The sequence below is a fragment of the Acinonyx jubatus genome, chromosome A1 (genome assembly GCF_027475565.1).
Source record: "Acinonyx jubatus isolate Ajub_Pintada_27869175 chromosome A1, VMU_Ajub_asm_v1.0, whole genome shotgun sequence".
In the NCBI taxonomy this organism is placed as follows: Eukaryota; Metazoa; Chordata; class Mammalia; order Carnivora; family Felidae; genus Acinonyx; species Acinonyx jubatus.
In genome coordinates, this window is record NC_069380.1 from 218,567,950 (window position 1) to 218,584,866 (window position 16,917).

The 16,917-nt window shown below is 35.2% G+C and overlaps 1 protein-coding gene across 1 annotated transcript in view; it reads left to right on the top strand.

The window, feature by feature from the left end:
• Positions 1-16,917, top strand: part of CDH12 (cadherin 12) — a 390,903-nt gene that overhangs the window by 110,511 nt on the left and 263,475 nt on the right. Inside the window, exon 2 of the mRNA XM_027074680.2 lies at positions 13,379-13,796. Within this exon, the coding sequence (XP_026930481.1) occupies positions 13,566-13,796 (231 nt within the window). The 5' untranslated portion in view covers positions 13,379-13,565. The remainder of the gene's footprint in view (positions 1-13,378; positions 13,797-16,917) is intronic.

The following is a 16,917-nucleotide window of genomic DNA, read 5'->3' on the forward strand; positions in this document are numbered from 1 at the left end:
TAATTAATACTTGTTCTGCTTGAATCCAGTTTTTCCACTAGTTTTGGAAAATCTTACCCGTTCAGTTTTATAATCTTAACGTTATCAGAATTTTGTACTTGTCAAAAGTCCATGAGCTTTCTTGAAGTGAGACATTCTTGCAGGAATATTTTTGTAGAAGCATCAGAGTAAAACAGTATCTCGATGAGTAACAAAAGATTTAGAAATGACCATGATTAAAGATCTGATGAGAGTTCACTATAATGCAGTTGATAAGGAAATTTGGTTATTTCTGTGAAATACAACATTTTAAGATAATACCTAGAATGACATTATATCAGGATATATCATAATTTTAAGAATTTCATATAATTTTTGGAGTGCTGATATTAATATATACCTATTTAAATATAAGGTAAACAAGGTTTGGCATACTTCTCATTTGACAATGATTTACATGTAACTTAATGTATCAAATACACCTAATTCACTTAATCTCTTTTTTATAAAAATATTTTTTTAATTTTTTTTTGTATTTTTAATTCAAATATAATAAACCAATAGACTTATAATAGTTTCACGTGTACAATATAATGTTTCAACAATTCTATACATTTCTCTGTGCTCATGAAAATAAGTATACTCAATTTCTTTTATCTATTTCACCCATCCCCCTCCTCACCGCCTCTCTGGTAACCACCAGTTTGTTCTCTGTATTTGAGAGTCTATTTTTTGGTTTGTCTCTTTTTTTTTTCTTTGTTCGTTGTTTTGTTTCTTAAATTCCATATACGAATGAAATCCTGTTATTTTTCTTTCTCTGACTTATCTCACTTAGCATTATGCACTCTAGGTGCATCCATTTTGTTGTACATGGCAAGATTTCATATTTTTTATGGCTGAATAATATTCCATTATACATCACATCTTCTTTATCCATTCATCTGTCATTGGACACTTGGGTTGCTTCCATATCTTGGCTATTGTAAATAACATTGCAATAAAGAAAGGAGTACTCATATCCAAATTCATTTTTGTTTTTGTTTTCATTTTTTGGGGGTAAATACCCATTCCATTAGTGGAATTACTGGGTCATATATAATTCCATTTTTAATTTTTTGAGGAACCTTCATACTATTTTCCACAGTGGCTGCGCTAATTTGCATTCCTACCAACAGTGCACAAAGGTTCCTTTTTCTCCACATCCTCACCAGCACTTATATTTTGTCTTTTCAATTTTAGCCCTTCTGACGGGTGTAAACTGATATCTCATTGTGGTTTTAATTTGCATTTCCCTGAAAATTAGTGATGTTGAGCATCTTTTCATGTGTCTTAGCTATCTGTATGTCTTCCTTGGAAAAATGTCTATTCAGGTCCTCCATCCATTTTAATAGGATTATTTGTTTCCTTGGTGTTGAGCTGTATAAGTGTTTCATATATTTTGGATATTAGCCCCTTATCAGATGTATCATTTGCAAACATCTTCTGCCATTCAGTAGGTTGCCTTTTTTTTGTTTTGTTGATGGTTTCCTTTGCTGTGCAAAAGCTTTTTATTTTGGTGTATTTTCAATATTTACTTTTGTTCCTCTTGCCTGTGGAGACATCAAGAAAAATGTTTCTATGTCCTATGTCAGAGAAAATACTGCCTATGTTTTCCTCTAGGAATATTATTGTTTCAAGGTCTCACATTTATGTTCATGTTGAGTTTATTTTTGTATATGGTGTAAGAACGGGGTCCCATTTCATTCTCTTGCATGTAGCTGTCCAGTTTTTCCAACACCTTTGTATCAGAGACTGTCTTTTCCTCATTGTATGTTCCTGCCTTTTTTCTCTCAGTTAGTTGACCCTGTAATCCTGGGTTTATTTCTGGGCTCTCTCTTCTGTTCTACTGATCTATGTGTCTATTTTTGCACCAGTATCATATTGTTTTGATCAATACGCTTTGTAATTGTCTTGAAATTGGGATTGTGATATCTCTAGTTTTGCTCTTCTTTTTCAAGACTGCTTTGGCCATTTGGGCTCTGTTGTAGCTACATACAAATTTTAAGATTGGTTTGTTCTGGTTCTGTGAAATTTTTGTCAGTATCTTGATAAGGATTGCATTAATCTGTAGATTGCTTTGGGTAGTGTGGAATTTTTAACAATATTGGTTCTTCTAATCTATGAGCATGGAGTATCTTTCCATTTGTTTGTGCCATCTTCAATTTCTTTCATCAGTGTTTCATAGCTTTTGGAGTACAGGTCTTTCACCAACTTGGTTAGGTTTATTTCTAAGTATTTTATTATTCTTGGTAAAATTATCAATGGGATTGTTTTCTTAATTCTGTTTCATATCAAAATTTCCAGCTGTTCCAGAGATCTATTGAATGTCTCATATCTCAAAGTTAGTTTTAAGTCAAAAAGACTTTATTTAGAATGTGAAGTTTAGGAAGTTTGTCAAAAATACAAAAACAAATTTTGAACATTTAACTAAATAAGATCATGGATTATTATGAAATAATAGTTAATTATCTATTTAACCAAAGTGACAAAAAAAAAAAGATTTTAAGACAAATATAGGAGATTACATAGTTGTTAGCAAAAATTAGCTTGTAATACTGAGAAATTTCAATTTTATTAAGTAATCAAAGAGGTGATTAAGACAATATAAAGCATAGGATATTATTTTGATAAAATATGAAATTCTTGTTTTCTAGGCAGATTACTTTAAAGGTGAAGAAAACCCTTCATAATCTCTTATTACAAAGAACAGAACAGTAATTCAAGAAAACTTTGTCATGTTAACGGAGAAGACCAAAGTTTAATTTTGTACCAGCTTACTTTTGATATTAAAGCTCATTCACTTAATTAAAATTATTCCAATTTTAGACAGCCCAGATCACACACATAGATTCCTTCCCAAAGATTTATTTTCCACAAGCGTTCTAAGACTTTTTCCTCATTAAAGCACACATTTTACTTTGCTTATATGTGGAGATATTTCTCGTATTATTTCTACTAGCTTTAATCGCATACATTAATTAGAATTCTTAACCCTTAGAAACCTTACTTCCTAGGAAAACTAAGAAGTAAACAATTGTGAACTGTTTGTTATAACACCTTTCTTTAGATTGCAAATTCAAGAATATATATATTTAATAATTTCTAGAAGCATATTTCTTCCTCAATTTTCCAGTGTAACACTAACACCTCCAGATATCTTATAGATACACCTATGTTCAGTAATAAATATTTCAGTATTTTATCTTATTTACAAATGATGTAAGTATTTAATAACTACCCATCATCTAATTTAACTTAGTAAAACTCTAAGGAGTTAAGTCACCAAAAAGATTTGGGAAAATTATTTGATTAGACACAAATATTGCTGAAAGTTCATTATACACTGATTATCTTATGTCTATTAACTTTTTCTTAATAATTATATTTAAATTAGTCATGAAAATTTCACAAGAGCTAACCATCTTTAAATTATCGTTTTTGCTGACAAACTGTAAGAGGTGACATGAATCCATTTGACCATTAGTTAGTGGAGGTAGAATAAAAGTATTATACTTAATGCTGATAACGCTAAAGACATGCTAGTTTTATTTAAACCAACAACTTAAACTAGCTTTCCTACTGAATATGTTTCTAGATCATGGGAACCCAAAATTCATTTGGATTAAGGTCCTGTCATATTTCTGAGTCTTAATTTTATAGAAGCACTTAATTTTCTTTAAGCTAATTAAATCAAGCTCTTTTGCCAATTAATGTTGCCAGCATCATTCAGAGGTAGAAAATACCACATATCTACAACATAAATACATATACAGACACATGAACATACAGACACAAAAAGAGACCACATAGCTTCCATTTTAAAATTGCTGCCATAAATTAGGTACAATAATGACAAAATTTACTAGGTATTAAAAGAAGTTGGATCTATTCAAATAACCTCTCTCCTTTCCTGCTCCTTCAGGTAAGAATTATCTACCAGAAGTTTGCGTGTCAAAGAGATGGTCTACTTAAGAGTTCTGGAGAAGTCCCTTCTCCAGAAGGGAGATATGGGCATAACAATTACTTCTCAAAGGCAGAGGGAAAAAAAATGAAAACTCTTCCTAGAAAGACTTTTGTTCCCCCATAGCAAGAAATTTTGCAATTCTACAAGTTTTTTGAAATAAACAGGATGTTTTGGTGTTGGTAAAAAAAGATTAGTGGACTTTGAATTGTTTGTGGAGCTACGTCTCTGATCTTGTATAGACTAGATTTGTAAAACAAGGACAGCTATTTTTAATTCCTCAAAAGTTGAGTTGCCACCTACATGATATCAAGGGGTAACATACCCATCCCTCTAGGTTGGAATGTTTTCCCTCTGGGTGCATTGAGCTTAGGAGAGAGGCCTAAAAAATTTCCTGTCAGAGTCTGAATATTCCCCTCCAATTTGATCAAATTTCTGATCATAAAGTCATTTTTTTTTTCAAATATCTTGTCAGCTTTCCACTGGGACAAATAATACATATTTCTGGCAGTACTGAAAAACCCCATTAATTTAAGTTTCCCCTTGGTTGTTTAGGAGAATAATATAGCAGTTTATCAGAAAATCTCTCAGAATTCTGTCAGCTTTGAGAGTGGCCCATGTAGGTGGGAGTCCTCATTCTGGAGTAGATAATGGGGGCATTCAATGGGATGTTGAAGAATTTGCATAGGGTCTTTGAGGACAATGTCTTTTCCAGTGGCCCAGTTGATTATAACTGTGACTTCAATCCTTGAGGCACATTTTGATGATGGACCCCTAGAAGCATGCAATGTGGGAGCTGAGGTGTTTCAGATTCCTTTTATGCCTTTAATATTTCATTAGTTTTTTGCAATGCATCTTTCATTGAGGTTATTTTGGAATCTTAAAGCCCTTAGGAAACTTTTACGTGACAATTAAAATAGGTAGCTCATTCTATTTGTTTAACATGAGAACGCTTACTTTCAAGTTCATTTTAAATTTTTTTAATGTTTATTAATTTTTTGAGAGAGAGAGAGAGAGATAAGAGCAGTAGTGGGGGAGGGGCAGAGAGAGAGGGAGACACAGAATCCAACATAGGCTCCAGGCTCTGAGCTGTCAGCACAAAGCCTGATGCGGGGTTCAAACTCAGAAACCTTGAGATCATGACCTGAGCCAAAATCAGATGCTTAACGAACTGAGCCACCCAGGTGCCCCTCAAGTTCACTTTTTAAAGAGAAGGTCTTGTCTAATTGGAATGTGCCCCATAATAGCCACTGTAATTATAGGTGGTCTTTGTTAAAACTTTGCCTTTTTTTTTTTTTTTTTTCATTTTTCAAATATCTTCAGCTTCCATGGGCCACAGTTCCTTAAAACAAAATCAGCTAGTACACTCAACTCTCTGGGTATAAAGGGTTGCATTTCTTTTAGTTAGGTCTTTGGATTTCTCAGAGCCAAACTAATACCTGAGAGGGATATGCCACAGGTTTGGGAATTGTGGGGTGTTTTACAGTACCTCAGAATTGCATGTAAATTTCCTTGAGGTTCGTGGTCAACCTAGTGTCAATCTGACCCATTTTCTGACCAAATTACCTCCTCACAGGAATCTTTTTGAAGTAGCTAGGACTAATAGCTTTTAAATGCTTGACTTATGCCCACTATTTTTTGCAGCTTTCTTGCTTCTGAGTTCCCCATTAGCAGTAGCCATTACTAGACCCAGTCCAGTTCAGACTGGTCCCTAGTCCAACCGTGGACCTAGTTTGGTTTTTAAATTGGGCTCTGTCCAATACTGGCCGGGAACTACCAAACAGTTCCCGTAGAACTTTGGACTGGTGAATAGGATTGAACCAGCAGTTATCAACAAAGGGGAACTGTGGACTAATTTCAAACAAAAGAAGAAGCGTAGCTGTCACCAACAGTTACCAAAGTGGAATCTGGGCAAGGATTCCAGACTAAACCACCAACAGTTCCCAACATGGAATCTGTGGACAGAAGCAAGGGCTGGGATATTCCGCTCAAAATCCTGGGAATCATAATTTGAAATACTGTTAGTTTTCAGTGTGGAATCTGGGGACTGGGGAGAGCACTTAACTAGCAGACTCCAAAATGGGGATTTCAATACTGATTCCAAATAAATAGGGAGCTACAGCTACCACCACCAGTTCCCAATGTGGAATCTGGGAATATGGGGATGAAACCAAGGGCTGGGTTTCTGATCAAATGGGGAACTGATTGGAAAGTCAATTATGTCAAGAGCTCAACACAAAGAGGGTAGAGTTCAGAACAGAGAAGAGCTTTCCCATGGTTTTTAGAAAGTGTTAGTAGGATACCTACCTGAGTTTCTAATGTCCTCAGAAGTCACTTCATATCCTGTGCCTGCCAACATATCTGTTAAAAGACAAAATTCAGCTGAGTACATTTAAGTATCCAGTTGGCTTACTCAACCATTCATGTGTAGGGCAATCCTATCTAACAAGTTGAAATGAGTTCTATCAAATGGAAGGATTTTATAGGCAGAAATGGGACAGGACAAGGTTATTGGTAAAAGAAATGAAAGGATTACTTTAGGCAAGGTTACCTTCCATTAGGGAAAAGCAGGGGCAGGGGGCGGTTATGGGACAGATTACCTCACCCATGCTGGCCAGGAAATTTAAGCAAGTTTGATTTAAATTTCCACTTCTGAGAGAGGTTGAAACTGCAGTTTAGTCTTGGTTGGCTGTCGTGGAGGGAAGTTTTTTCTTTTCTTTTCTCTTTTTCTTTCCTTTTTCCTTTACTCTCTCTTTTCTTTTCTTTTCTTTTCTTTTCTTTTCTTTTCTTTTCTTTTCTTTTCTTTTCTTTTCTTTTCTTTTCTTTTCTTCTTTTCTTTTTTTCCCTGTATTCTCTTTCTTTTCTTCTCTTTCTTCTTTTCTTTCTTTTCTTTTCTGTTCTTTTTTTTTTTTAAACAGTGTAGCATCTGTACAAGTCAGAGAGCAAGGATAAATGAACTCCACAAATTAAGCTCATAGAGAGTATCACCTTGAGACATCTTTGTTACATTCCCCAAAAGCAACAGAAATTGGTTTGCTGTCTCTGCTTCGCAGTGTCAAATTCATGAATGACAAGAGTTGGGATTAAGGTTTGCTGCATCAGAGAAGGTAAATTTCCTTTTGGTGTGGGTTTAGTAACCTAGAGCCTGCTTCAGATTTTATGTCTCCTTCTCTCTCTGCCCCTCCCCTGCTCGAGCTCTGTTTCTCTCTCTCTCTCTCTCTCTCTCTCTCTCGCTCTCTCTCTCTCAAAAACATTAAAAAATCAAACAAAAAAATAAAACCTTCAGAAAATTTTTCTAGAGTCAAATTCTTGAACTATCAGATTTGCTTAGAATCTTTAACTAATTATGGATGATAATGAAATTTATACAATATGAAACAAAATTTTAAATATAAAGTTAAATAAACCACATTTAAAAAGTTATGTTTTTAAGGTAAAGAGTTACATGAGGACAAGTATGAGTTTATTGTTGATATTTTTATAATTTCAAGATTACATAAATTATTTTCTCTTTTTCTTTGTAATGTGGAAAACAAGACCTTCCTCTCTATTATTTGAAATTAAAAGACCATTTATATAGAAGATGGGATGGGGGGCAGTGAATTTTCTTCCTTTCTTCTTTTCTTTTCTTTCTTTCTTTCTTTCTTTCTTTCTTTCTTTCTTTCTTTCTTTCTTTCTTTAAACTTTAAGATGTGTCCTTGTAAAATTACAGGCCACAGACATAATCACCACTAAAGATTTCCAAGATGCAGGTAGCCTTAGAGTGATACTCATACTAAAGAATCATTTGTAATAACTAACATATCTGTCAGCCTAATAAAATATCTTCCAACATAGACCCTTTCAGTATAATTTGCAGGAAGTAGACCTTTTATCTGGAGTTATTCTTCAAAGCACACACAGCCAAGATTATGTAAATAACTGTGGAAACCACAGCCTTTGGATATCTCTCAGCTTTGGAGACTCACATAATGGGTATTTCACATACAAGTATCCCCTTCTTTGATACATGATCATTAAAAAAAAAGCTTCCTTTTGCTCAAAGGAATGTTTGACTCCAGAGACCCATTGTCAGGTCTGAAAAGTCTTCAAAAAGCCACTTTGGCTCTACAAAAGTTTAGGAATAATGGAGAAATATAAATTTTTAAACACTACACCCGAAATCCAGTATATGGAATAGCACACACCTCTGGTGATGTCCTTTGTAACAAATACATCTTCTTTAAAGGTTCACATGTTTCCATAGGGTGCTGACACCTCAGAATAAGTCTGCTATTCTCGCTCTGATAACAACACCATTGGTGCCGGGGCAAGTGGTCCCAGTTTGATGGCTCAGGATAGTTTTTCCTTGTGATTTAGGCTTTGTTTCATGCCTGGGGGGAGTTGTTTCTCTTTCACTTAAGAACCAGAGTCCTTCAATCTCCTTACATTACTTTCCTTGTGATATAGCACTTTAAAAGCTCCCTGGCTGACAACTGTGGCGGGAGGCTGGGATCTGCTGGGAGCAGCATCATGCACTGAAAATAATATCAGTTCATCTGTTCACCAAGGGACCACAGTATATAGAGTCCTGGAACGGCTTTTAGGACTACACTGCAATAGCATGAGTTAGGAAGTGCACAGGGACACACGTTCTAATTTAGTGAGGAGTTTAAAAAACGCTTGATTTCATCATGTGTATAGGCCACAGACATGAGAACGTTGTTGATTGTGTCCCCACATTTCAAATGCTGCTCGGCAGATCGTTACTTAGCGTAAAACTATGCAGTGAACAGATCTGTTTTGTCCCCAAACCCGTCTTTTTATTCACCTATTTTATTATGATTTGATTAAGTATACCAAGGCTGGAAGCAACCCCCAAATTCAGAGTTGTCAAGTCGGTCTAACAGGCTGCCCTCTCCTCTGGCTGAACCCGGCACGCACCCCCACATCAAACTGTCTGCAAAGAAGCCTGCACAGCTGGAATCCACCTCACCTGCATCTCTGTAGGACACTGCTTCGGGGCATCTGGCCTGTCTAACACTTTACTGGGTGGATTTGCGGGGCCGTGGTGTGGTTTCTTAATTCTCAGGCACCATCCAATCCTGTCAGCACACTGGCCCTGTCAATTTTTGCAATTCTCCACCAACCCCCGTCTCTGCCGAGAATCATGTGTCTCTTTTCACATCCCGGTGGGTGAATGCAGGGAGTCCCCAGTCTCCTGACTGAAAGGGAACCAAGTTGACCTGATAGCTTCAATTCACTAACTTTACAAAAGATCTAAAGAGTCTAAGGAAACTTAAGCTGCCCTAATATTATTGAAATAGTTACTTAGCTTTGGAAAAGAGAATGTATTTGGAAGTCAAGTCTTTAGGCTCATACTCCTTGTCTTGTTAGGATTTGAAACCCTCAGGGTTTTCATCTATTTATGCAGTCACTAATATATATATATTGGCGTATATATATATATAGATGTATATATATATATAGGTGTATATATATATATTGGCATATATATATGTATATATATATATATAGGTGTATATATATTGGTATATATATATTGGTGTGTATATATATATATATATATACATATATATATATTGGTGTGTATATATATATATATATACATATATATATTGGTGTGTATATATATATATATATATATATATAAAATACCATATACATACCGTATATACCATATAATATATATATGGTAATATAAATTATTACTATTGTTATTAATAAAAACTGAAGTCAGGAGAGGGGGTAGACGGCAAGGCTGGTGCAGAGGTAGATCATGCAAGTCCTCTTAAGCTCATGTGTGTGGTATTAAAAATCCTAACTTCAAGATGTACTCTCTTCGTGACTTTCAAATGTATAACATTCTGTTATTAACTATTGTCTCCATGCTGTACATTACATCTTCAATTCGCACTGAGACAGCTTTAAGTTGTTAATTACAGATGTTTCTACTACACTATGATATGTGAGTTTCTACAAAGCTTTGCATTCTGTAGAATTTATATTAAAACAGCAGGATTTATGGGCAAAAAAAGAAAAAAATAATAAGACTTTGTGCAAATCCCCTCGCAATCATCATCCTAAGGGAAATATGAGCATCAAGGGACTGCTAATAAGTAAATATCCCTTTAAATATAAAATTGTATCTTAAGGAGAAAGAAAAAAAAAGTTTGAGGTACATAAAAGTGGGAGAACAAAACATGTGTCCGAAGAGAGCCAGAGGAAAGACCATGTGAACATGAGAAAAATGGGGATATGAGTCCACACTGTTCTCCCCCACAGTGCCAGTTAACTTACTTGCCTTACTACAATATTTTGTGTTTGTGTTTGGCTATTATTTTTTTGTGAGCTAAATTTTTAATGTGTTGAGGAATTAGCTTATGAGACAACATACTTTTCATGTTATAATCAAATTCTTCTCTACTTAACTAATAATTTATAAGCCGATCTCCTTGGATTACAGACACACATTTTAGTGTAACAGAAGGGGAATGATGTAAACAGATGAGAAGTTCTAAAAGATTACTCTATCAAGGATCAACACTCAGACTTTGGATACTTCAACTCCAAAGGAGAAAGGGTAGCTGGAACCAGACTGGTTGCTGTGATGATGAATATACCCAGGTGCCCAACGTCAAAAATCCCTGATATAAAAAACAAAACAAAATAAAACAAAGAACCCACGTGCTTAAAGAAATAACCCTAGGTGTCGCTGCTGTCTAACTCTGAGTTTTGATATCATAGATCCCCTAAAACGTGGAGGAGAAACATTGCATGGAACAGAAAAATAAAAATGCAGCCTAATTACATATATTAGACTAGGTTTGGGAAGTCAGAGTTCCTGCCACTCATCTTTTCTATTCATGTTTATCGCCCCCGCTGCCCTGTGTACGTGTGGGCTAGGATTGACCTGAGTGTGGGGAGACACATGGAAGAAAGGGAAGGACTAAGAAATTAGAACACTTTGGATGTTGATGTTAGTTAGCAATGTCAACTTGAGTACAGATGAAGAAAGTATGTGCACTGTGCCTGCTCAGACTTACTGAAAACTGTTGCAAATATTGTCTGACCTCTTCAGCGTATTGTCAACATAGACATAAACAGTTCATGCTCGGTATTTGGTTTTGAATATTGTGAATGAATTACTGAAGTGGCAACCATAGTTTGTGATTTAAATTCTTGCTGTCCAATAAAAAATAATGCAAACCACATATATAATTTTAACTTTCTAGTAAACACATTAAAAAAGGAAAAAGAAATAGGCGAGGTTAATTTTAATAGTTTTTTTTAACCGAACATATCCAAAATGTTATCATGTCAACAAGTAATAAACATAGAAATTGAAATATTCTACATTCTTCCTTATTTGTATTAATTCTCTGAAATTTGCTACCTAAATTAAAAATCTCAAATTGCCACATTTCAGCTAAATAACCACATATGGCTACTGGTTACCGTATTGGACAATGCGCATCTAAGCTGACTTTTTATGAACATGATTTTGCCAGAATAAAAAGCTGCAATTAAACATATACCTACTTATGTCTTTGTCAGTATCTAACAGTCTCACCCCTTCAAACAAAAGAAAAATTATCATATCTTGTTTTATTTCTTTTTGGGGAGACTATTCTTATAGAATGCTTTCAAATTAAAATTTTTGGATGTCTCCCATCTCGCATGTTATTTCAAGCATGGTTCCCACATTAAATGTTTAAATTTGAATATCTGTGAGGAATGCATTATCATATTGGTTATGTTGTAGATAACTGAATAAGCATGGAGCTGAATTGCAGCTGACAAGTTGCCATGTTTTAGAGATGTTTAATTAAACATATATTGATTTTGATTTTAGTTCTCTTGTTTTGGAAGCATTCTATATAATTTCTAGCCTCCAACATTTTTGGCTCTTGAAAAGCTTCCAATTTTAGTCTGTAGGCAGTGAGAGTGTAGTGCCAAGTGTATAAAACCCTGCTGGCTTGAACTGCATTTTCCCCATCCCTGCTCCCAGGGTGTATAGGGTTGTTCTTGTCCATTTCGTTCTCAGTGCAATTGTCATGTAAAGCTGGCTTTTGCTGCCTTAAGTTCTGCCATCAGGATATTCTGTCTGTTGTGTTTTTGTTTTTGTTTTAGTTTGTTTGTTTGTTTTTCTTCCCCCGGGGCATTAGTAACTTTGCTCTCATTTATTTTTCTTTACATTTATTTTCTGCTTCTGATTTAAGAAAGACAAGGATTGTGTATGTTTTCTCACTGACTGTACCATAAAAGATTTTGTAGACACTCAATAAACCTTAAATAAGTGAATAAAAAAAAAAAAAAAAAAAGAGTTGCTTGTTGTAAGGAAGAGGTCAAAACTCCCTTTACCTAAATTCAGAAGAGAGGTTATCTGTGTGGTGGGGATCCAAGGTTGCTCCAAGTGCACACCTTATACAAAATAAGTCCCACATATCCAGGCTAGAGAAGCAATTCTTTAAAGTGAAAGCTTATACAGGCTTATAAAACCATCTGACATTATCATTCAGTAATATCATTGAATTACATTTAGTAATTTATCTTGTTCTTTCCTGGAAGGTCTGATTCTTCCTATTCTCCAACTTTAGGGATTTTCTTTCGCTTTTTAATTTTTTTGTTCCTAAGTGTATGGTTCTCGATCTTGGCATATTTTGCTTCTTGGAGATATTTGGTAATGCCTGGAGAAAATGTTAGTTGTCACAATTGGGAGTAAGTGGGGAGGAAGCTCCTGTCACTTACTGAGCAGAGGAAAGAAATGTGGCTAAAAGTCAAATGCACATAATAGCTCCACAGTAACAACTATCCCACCCCAAATATCAGAGGGTGGCTTTGTGAAGCCCTACTTTAACCTAGTTCACATTAAAAATAATGATCTGTGTTTTAGCCTTAAAATGATTATTGAATTTTAGAAATTGCTTCCGTTAATGGTATACCCTTTGCTTCATTACAACTAAAAGCTTTTGAAGACTGCAAACAACTTAGTTTATCCAAATTTGCAAGTTGAATAGCAGTGTCCATTTAGCAGTGTAATTATTTTACAGTCTATCCTCTCTGCTTTTGTTTTCTTTTTTTTCTTTGTTAAGTTCATTTATTTATTTTCAAGAGAAACAGAGACAGCTTGAGTTGGGAAAGGGCAGAGAGAGAGAGAGAGAGAGAGAGAGAGAGAATCCTAAGTAAACTCCTTGCCGTCAGCACAGAGCCCAATGCAGGGCTCGAACTCACGAAAGATCATGACCTGAGCCGAAACCAAGAGTAGGACGTTTAACCCACTGAGCCACCCAGGTGCACTTCTGTTTCTTTAAGTGTTGGCAGACATAATGAGAGTTTTGATGATTATCATCATGTAATTCTGTCAATTTAATGTATCTTTGTTCATCTGTTTTATAGGTCCCTTTAGATGGAATGTGATACGGCAGAAACCTTTTCATCCAAAGGATTGATGCCTGCATTATCATTTCTGCAATAAGAAAGAAAAGTTAAGTGGTGGAGGCCACAGACACCTCAAACCTGGATTCCACAATTCCACGTTAAGTGCTGGAATTTTTATTACTCTGCTGCAGGAAAGCCTTTGCCAATGCTCACAAGGAACTGCTTATCCCTGCTTCTCTGGGTCCTGTTTGATGGAGGTCTCCTAACACCACTTCAGCCACAGCCACAACAGACTTTAGCCACGGAACCAACAGAAAATGTTCTCCACCTGCCAGGGAGGCGATCACATTTCCAGCGAGTTAAACGTGGCTGGGTATGGAATCAATTTTTTGTGCTGGAGGAATACATGGGCTCCGAGCCTCAGTATGTGGGAAAGGTAATGGCGTGTTTCTTTTGACAACCACTTAATTGCAAGGGGGAGTATGCATTGTGTATTGTGTATGGATGTTTTGCACAGGAGCTGAACAAACCAGTGACTAGAACACTGGAATTGAAATCCGAGAGACCTGGTTTCTCTTCCTGACCCAGTGGCCCGGGTAAGCTTTGGAATATCATTTAATCACTCTTTATCGCAATTCTCCCTGGTTATTTTACTGAAGTGAATATATATATATATATATATATATATATTTTTTTTTCTTATTTTTAAACTTTTGTTTTTAAGTTCTGTTCCTATTATTTATTTATTTTTTTTATTTTAACACTCTTTACTAAAGACATACAGTTAAAATATCAAACCTCATTAAAAGTGTTGTCACAGCACATTATTGCTCACGGACATTTTGGAATTGCTTACCAAGAAGAGACATAGAAAACAATAACCAGCCTGGATATTCTAACCTGCTATTGATATCCTTGAATGGCCAGGATGTCAAACTACTTGGAACATGGTTTTGAAGTATTTTACATGGCTTGCTCATACTTTAGAAATAATTTATTTATTATATGTTTTGCAATCTATTTATGAAGCTATTTGTGGCCAAAGTAATACATTTTGGAACCCAAATACATACGCCTCAATCTTCAACACAGCATGCCATTTTTCAATCTGATTGTAAGTTCATAGAAATTTATTTTATTTTTTCACAAAATAGATAATGGCACCTTTTTGTGTCAGCACAATTATGCTTTACTGCTGTTTTCCTTGCCTAACATTTTTGACCCATGTCTACAGTAGATAGAACTTATCAATGCTACCACAAAAACTATTGTTTCCAGAAAAATAAATATTTTGTTTTATTTATATTTCGTTAATTAACTGTTTTTAAATGTTCTAAAGGATTTTACCATGGTTTTCATAAAAACACATATGCTTAAAAAGAGTTTAAAATAAATCCAAAGACAGAAATAGAAAACGATGGTAAGAGGAGTACTAGGAAGCTGATATAGAAGAGTATGTCTGTTGCACATTAAAGTCCTCAGAGATTTCTGGAAGGCTAAACTTATGAGAAATATGGTGAGTCTTATGATTCCAATGTTAGGTCCAAGGAAGCAAATCCAGTCCAGATTTAAATTATTTGCACGATATTTTTGGAATTTACCTTTTAGAAATCTATTTAAAGAATATTGAATACGAAAGTGGAAAAGGTCTTCAAATAGAACCTTTGTTGAAAATGAACACACAGCTAGGGTTTCTCTGAGGTATATGGGGCCTCGGGCCAATATTTTCTTTGGGCTACCTATCTCTATATAAAATTTGAGTCACACCAAATCTGTCTTTGAGTACCGTTTTGGAAGTCCAATTTTTAGCGATTTTGTAAAACATATACAACGCCATTAGCAGAAGCAATCTTCTTGACAGACTACCTCGTAGGAATAGGGCCTGGTCATGTGGCCCTGGGACAACTCCACAGGTGTTGGTTCTGAACTTTCACCGGGGGTCTGATAAACCCAAAATTAAGTAGAAAGAGGGCACCTTCAAGGGGGGAAATGGTCACTAAAGCCCAAGCAGTTGCAGTTCAGCCCATGACACCCTGACCCAGATGGCACTGATGCCCACAAATAGACCTGGGGAAAGAGGAGTCTCAGAAAATTTGAGGGAAAGCATTCCAAAACATGGAAGCCCCCTGATGTTACTGTAAATTGCTTTTGCTCATATGATTCCTCTATATGATCATGAAATGTAATAATCATTATGGTGAGATAGTTTCCTGTTGCTCTAGTACACTTGTTTCTTATGAGTTAATGTAATATAAAGATCAAGTTTTGAAATCTGAGACAAATGGACAGGTAGCATAGCTCTAAAACGGTCTCATGGGTCTCCATATTCTCAACTCTGCTTATGATGGAAACTAGACTTCACATTGAGGTTCCTGGCAAGTACCTAATGAGAAAGTATTCTTTCTGGGTTTGATTGAAGCAGATTCATAGCCTTTAGTTGCCTGAATCTGAAGTGAGAGGATTGTTTGTTGAAAACTTAACGAAACTGACTTTTACTCTATCTTAAATAGAGTAGCATTTCACCTAGGAATTGTATTTCCAAGTTTGATTTGATAGTCTGGAATCACACCTTTGTAATTGCTACTATAGTATAGAATTCATGCGATTCATTTAAAAGATGAATTAGTGTTTGTAATTAGATTTTTAAAGGAGTGGGTCCAAGATCTAACCTGCTATTAAATTAAAACAACATTATTTTCAGTCACACCTTTGTAACATGTGGTGAAAAGCCGTGGTTCTCTCGTAATGTATGTTCCCAATGCAGATGAAACAAGAGTTGCCAAGGTTTCCTTTCCACATGGAAACAAATTCAAGTTTAATTACCTCTGTCTTGATGAGTCTAGATGTGGGAATAGTAATATAATAACATCGGGACCATTTCAAGTCATTATGTGTATGTGTGTAAACATATATTAATATATTTATGCTTCTGCTCTTTTTAGAAAGGCCTTGAGACAGTTCACAGAAAAATAAAATATTATAAATAATATAGAACTCAAGGCTAGGGAAGAAGGCAAATGCCAAAAATGCCAAGCACAGTGATCAACTGAACTACTATAATTGAGCCTCAAATTTAACTTTATGTTTTTTGCAACAATGGCATCTATGAAAACATTAACTTGTACAGTTCTCATTATTGAAAGCTCCACTTGTTGAGAAGAAAAATGTATGTCCCTAGCTTCAATTATAAAAAATGTATTCATGTGGAAATTTATAGTTAGTATCCTGAATAGCTTAGTGGACATTAGCCTCAACAATTGTTATATTTAAAAGGAGCAGATATTAATGTTGACATTCTTTCAAGAAAGACCAAACTGTGACATTGCTTCTAATGAATACTTTTTATACAAAGAAATCACAAGGGTGTCCAGAGGTAAAACCAAGGATTTCCTCAAATAGACATTTTAGATTTACTACAATACTTGGATGAGTGCAAGATACTATAATGCAGAGTAACATAGAAATGAATTTGATCAGCAAAATATTTTAATTCAGATGCTGGCAATTGCTCAAAGTCCTCATCAAACAAAGCAAAACAAAAACAGATATTACTAAAA